The following is a 4,588-nucleotide window of genomic DNA, read 5'->3' as shown; positions in this document are numbered from 1 at the left end:
TTACTTGGCTCTTTCTTTGTGCTTGCACCCCCACCCGGAGTGTCCCTTCCTTGTGTGATTGATGTTGCACCAGAACCTCCCTGCCCCGTGACGGGGAGGGGCTGGCGGGAGCCTCCGTCCCACGCCAAGACAGAGAACTGGGCCTGGTGAGGAAGGGGGGCCGTACACAGAAACCTGCCTTCCAGGCCCAGCCCTCAGCCCTCTCAGTCCCCGGGACCAGCCCAAGACACTCACACACAGAGACCAGCCCTGTGGAAGAAATAAGTCTATTTCAAGGCCCCCCCAGACAGATAGCCAGTCAGAAGGCCTTGCATTTCAGCCTGCAAGTCCCATTCAAGGGAAATGGGGGCTGAGGAGCAAGGAGGCAACTCCAAGGGCACCCTCCCTCTAGCAATAACCCTGTGCCTGGTCCCTCGCCAGAGTATGAAAGAAACCCCACCTGGTGGTGTCAGGATTTCAGGCTCATCTCTGAGGTTCTGCAGAAAAGCATGATGGGAGGAGGGAATACCTGGCTGGGAACACTGACCCTCAAACTTGCAGAGGTTTGAGGCACAGCAAGGCAGGTCCACTAATGTCCTTCTCTCCAGAGAGTGAGCCTCAATTTATGGGTTGATATTCTGAGTACCGCTTGGGGCCCAGCAGCAGAAACAGGCCCCCTGCCAGCAGCACGAGCCCTGGAGCCCCCAGGGCCACTGCCATGATGCCCAGGACTAGCGGGGACAAGGCATCCATGGGAGGGAAACCCACACCCAGGAGCATCGACCTAGAACAAGCAGAGTGAGAAAGAGACACAGGCTTAGGAGGGGAGGCTGACAGGGCCCAGTGTCCTCCACTTCATCCCCGACCCGGCCCAGGCCCGACTCTCACCAGCTGAGGTAGTGTTGGTCCCAGTAGCCAGGACCTGCAGAAGTCCCAAATGTCAGGTTAAAGGCACAGAAGTTGTTCTGGGACCCAAAGAAGGCTCGGACAATGGGTGACTGGGGAAGGTATGCCAAGGTGGGGTAAAGAGGGGAAACTTGGCAGGGCAGCGATGATTCTCGGCCCCCCTGCTTCTGGGAGAAAGCCACTGGCCGCCACTGCATGAAGCCTGATGGGAGGGAGCCCCAGAGCAGCTGGTCCAACTGGGGAGAAAGGAGACAAGGCAGGGTGAGGAGGACCAACTGTGCAGCCCAACTCTGTCCACCTTCCCCCGTTCCAGACCCCATCTGTCACCATTCGTGCTGAGCACAAGCCTGGTTCTAGAACTCATGGGCGATTTGCACTGGGACCTCAATCTTTCCTCTGTAGGAAGGGCAGTTGGACCGGATGGCGCTGAGTGTATTTCCAGCCCTGATCCTCGGCAAGCCTCCACTCAGCTCCCTCCTCTGGGCCCCTCGGCCCTGGCACGTGCCACCTGCCAGAGCACCGACTCATGCTGCACGGCTGCCTTCGCTCTCCGTCCTCTCCACTGAAGGGGCAGGGACGGGGCCAGGGTCATAAGCATGGCACCCAGCCCGTGCAAAGGCTGAACAGTGTTGCTAAATGGTAAGTGGCTGAAGACTGTCTGAGGTCCCCATGGAGGTCCCTCCTGCATCCCCACCGTCTGCCGCCCCCTGGGAGCCTGACCTGGAAGACTGCAGGTGCGTATTCATCATCAATGGAGTGCTGCTCCCGCATGGAGGGGCAGTCAGGGCCCTGGCCCAGGGTGGCTACCTCCAGCCGGAACAGGGAGCGGTTTCCGCGGGGAATGGCCCCGACCAGGGCCACCTCTAGCTGGCAGGTGTCCGCCGTGTGCAGGAGGCGAGGGGGCTGGGCCGGCCGGCCGGATCCGGAGAAGGCTTGCACCTAGGATGGAAGAGGCCCCGGGTGGCGTAGGCCGACGGACGCCTGTGCTGGAAGGCTGCCCCCTCAGCGACTGCCAGCATCCTAAGCCAGCCTTTCGAGTTCTGGTTCCCCCACACTCTTACCCTGAAAGCCAGGCTGCCATTGGCAAAAGCCCCGGTGGGGTCATGAATGGGGTGGCCTCGAAATGTGGCGCTCAGGGTGGCAGGATCCAGTGAGTCGGTGAGGTTGTTCCAGGACCACTCGGCCAGGCAGTAAGGGGGGTACGGTTTTCCTGGAGGCTCGGCCGCCTCGTCGGAAGTGTTGGTGCTGTCAAACTCAAACAGCTGGTGGGTGGGGTAAGTGGGGGTGGCGTGCTGCAGGCCAGCTTTCTCCTGAGTCACCCCCACACTCACTGCCCCCCCCCCGGGGCTCTTATACCTGACTACTTCCCCCAGCCAGCCTTCAGCTCCTCCCTCTAATATGAGAACCACTCTCCCGTCCCCCTTGGTTCTGCCCAACTGGCTCACCCTGGTGAAGACAAGGGCAGAAGAAAACTGGACGCTGTCCTCGGGGAGCACCACCAGGCCCCCGGCGGGCTCAGGGGACAGCAGGAGGCTCCAGTTGACACTCAGGGCGCTGTGGGGGGTGTTGGTGGCCACCAGGACCACTGCTGGGGGCCCCAGGCTGCTCCACACGTAGTGCAGGGTGGAGTTGGAGCCCACTGCCCGGATATGAAGCAGGTTCTCGGGGGGCCCTGTAGGGTCGGGAATGACCTCCAGAGACACCTGGAGCATGGAGCAGTCAAGACAACAGGGTGAGAGAGGGACACGGGGCACAGGAGAGACTTGGGGGTAGGGGCAGGGGACGTGGGACAGCTGGGGACAGGGTGGGACCTCAGGGGTGCAGACAAGAGAAATCGGGCGGGAGCTCAGGGAATCGTGGTGTCGGGGTGCAGGAACCGGACAGCCAGGGCTGGCCCGACCCGGGGCAGAGCTGAGCGGAAGAAGACGGAGGTCCGCGGGGACCTGGGTCACTCGGGGCTGAGTCAGGGCCCAGCCCTCATCAGAGGACGGGGAGCCCCCACACCGCACTGCTCCACAGTCCGCCCCAGGACCCAAGGCTGCCCCCACCCCCGGGGTGAGGAACTCCTCTCGGGGCAGCCCCCACCCCCGCCCCCGCCCCTTGGTGGCCGTCGAGTCCCACCAGCCCCGGAAGGTAGCACGTCCCGAAGCCCGCACGCTCTCGCCCTCACCTGGCGGGCCTCCTGCCCCCGCAGGCCCAGCGGGGCCGCGGACAGAAGAAGACTCAGGAGGAGCGTGGCGCCAGGGGCACCGCGCCCCCAGCCCCCGCGGGGCTCCTCCCAGCTGCACATGCAGCCGCAGCTTCAGACGGCGGAAGACCCGGGTCATGTGACTGACAGACTCGGCGGACGTCTTTAAAGGGCGGGGCCGTCACTCCAGTTCTTAAAGAGACAGGCTCCTTTCACCCAGATTTAGGCTTGAGCGAGAAGGGGGTCAGAGCGTCCGGAGGCCCTCGCCCCCAGCTGGGCTGGCAAGCGACAGCCCAGACTGGACCGACATGCAGAGCCCCGGCCAACCTCTGCTACGCGACTGGTCGCACTGAACAGTTCGTCACCTGTCAGTGGGCATGACGTCTCCATTCCAGCTCCAGACGGAGCCCAATAAATGACTGATGGGGAAGGCACCGCGAGGAATCGGAAGGGACCCTGTGACGGAGACAGCGCCCCCTGGAAGGTTCTTTTGTTTCTGTCCATTATTGGTATTTATTGAGCCCCCAGGTGGAGCTGAAAAGACACCTCAGAAAACAGGAGGTGAGAGCAAAACGTGTTGTCGAAAGCATCTCACGTCGGGCTGAATGAACAGTGTTGTTCTTGGGCGTTTTTTGCTTATTCTTAAAGTTATCTTCACTAATAAATGCACGTGGTACAAAATTCTTGAGGTGCCACCCCATTGTCCAGCAACTTGGCCCCTTCCCCGAGACAACCGTCGTTCCGCGGTATCCTAAGGTACTCTGCGTGTTCAGGAGTGGGAGCCGTGCACGTGCCCACGTGAAGGCTGCACAGTGGCGCCCACTCTGCTTTCTCACGTGTGGGAGGCCTGCTGAGCGATGCCCTGGGAGCTGTGTGCTCTGCGCCGCACTTCGGTGCAGGAGGGGCTGGGTATTTGGCCAGAACCTTGCGTTTCAACATTCAGCGCTGCTGGAAGGACACCCCTGTATGCACAGCTTTTCCTATCTATTTGCACCCATGGAAACACCAAAGTAGAACTGCCAGGCCATACGTCCCCGAGGGTTTTCAATTGCAGCTCACACCGCGTGTCTGAGAGCCCACTCCCACAGCCTGAGTGTCTGCCAGACTTCATTTGCATTTCCCTGGGAATACGGGGAAGCAGCTCTCCACGACGTGTATTTTTGTTTCTCTGGAGCTATTTATACCCTTTGCCTATTTTTCTGCAGGCCCGATCTCCACTGCCAAGTTCTTTCAGGAAATCAACTCTCGTGTTGTAGAAACATCTTCCCTCTCCCGTTTGTGCCCTTTTTGCCACACAAAATTTTTAATGTAGTTGCATTTATTATTTTTTCCCACTGATATTATTTTCAAATCTCATGTTTTCTTCTAGTACTCATGGTTTCACTTTCTTATATTTCAGTCTTTCCGCTGCCCAGAATCAATTTTGATGGAATGAAGTAAGAATCCAATTTCATTCCCGTCCCCAAGTGACTACTCTAGGATGAACTCAAGTTCCCTCAAAAACTTTCATTTTTC

The 4,588-nt window shown here is 59.6% G+C and overlaps 1 protein-coding gene across 1 annotated transcript; it reads right to left on the bottom strand.

Annotated features, from left to right (window-relative positions):
• Positions 1-248: 248 nt before the first annotated feature.
• On the bottom strand, positions 249-3,277 carry GLMP (glycosylated lysosomal membrane protein). Its single transcript, XM_081025994.1, has 6 exons — positions 3,056-3,277; positions 2,331-2,588; positions 1,947-2,147; positions 1,606-1,824; positions 868-1,121; positions 249-763 (listed from the first exon to the last, which is right to left on the bottom strand). Exons 1-6 carry the CDS (start codon positions 3,173-3,175, stop codon positions 598-600), a joined length of 1,218 nt encoding a protein of 405 aa, XP_080882120.1. The 5' UTR covers positions 3,176-3,277; the 3' UTR covers positions 249-597.
• Positions 3,278-4,588: the final 1,311 nt, after the last annotated feature.

This window comes from Rhinolophus hipposideros, assembly GCF_964194185.1.
Source record: "Rhinolophus hipposideros genome assembly, chromosome: 19".
In the NCBI taxonomy this organism is placed as follows: Eukaryota; Metazoa; Chordata; class Mammalia; order Chiroptera; family Rhinolophidae; genus Rhinolophus; species Rhinolophus hipposideros.
Note: the sequence above shows the minus strand (reverse complement) of the source record. Positions and strands in the feature narration are given on the sequence as shown.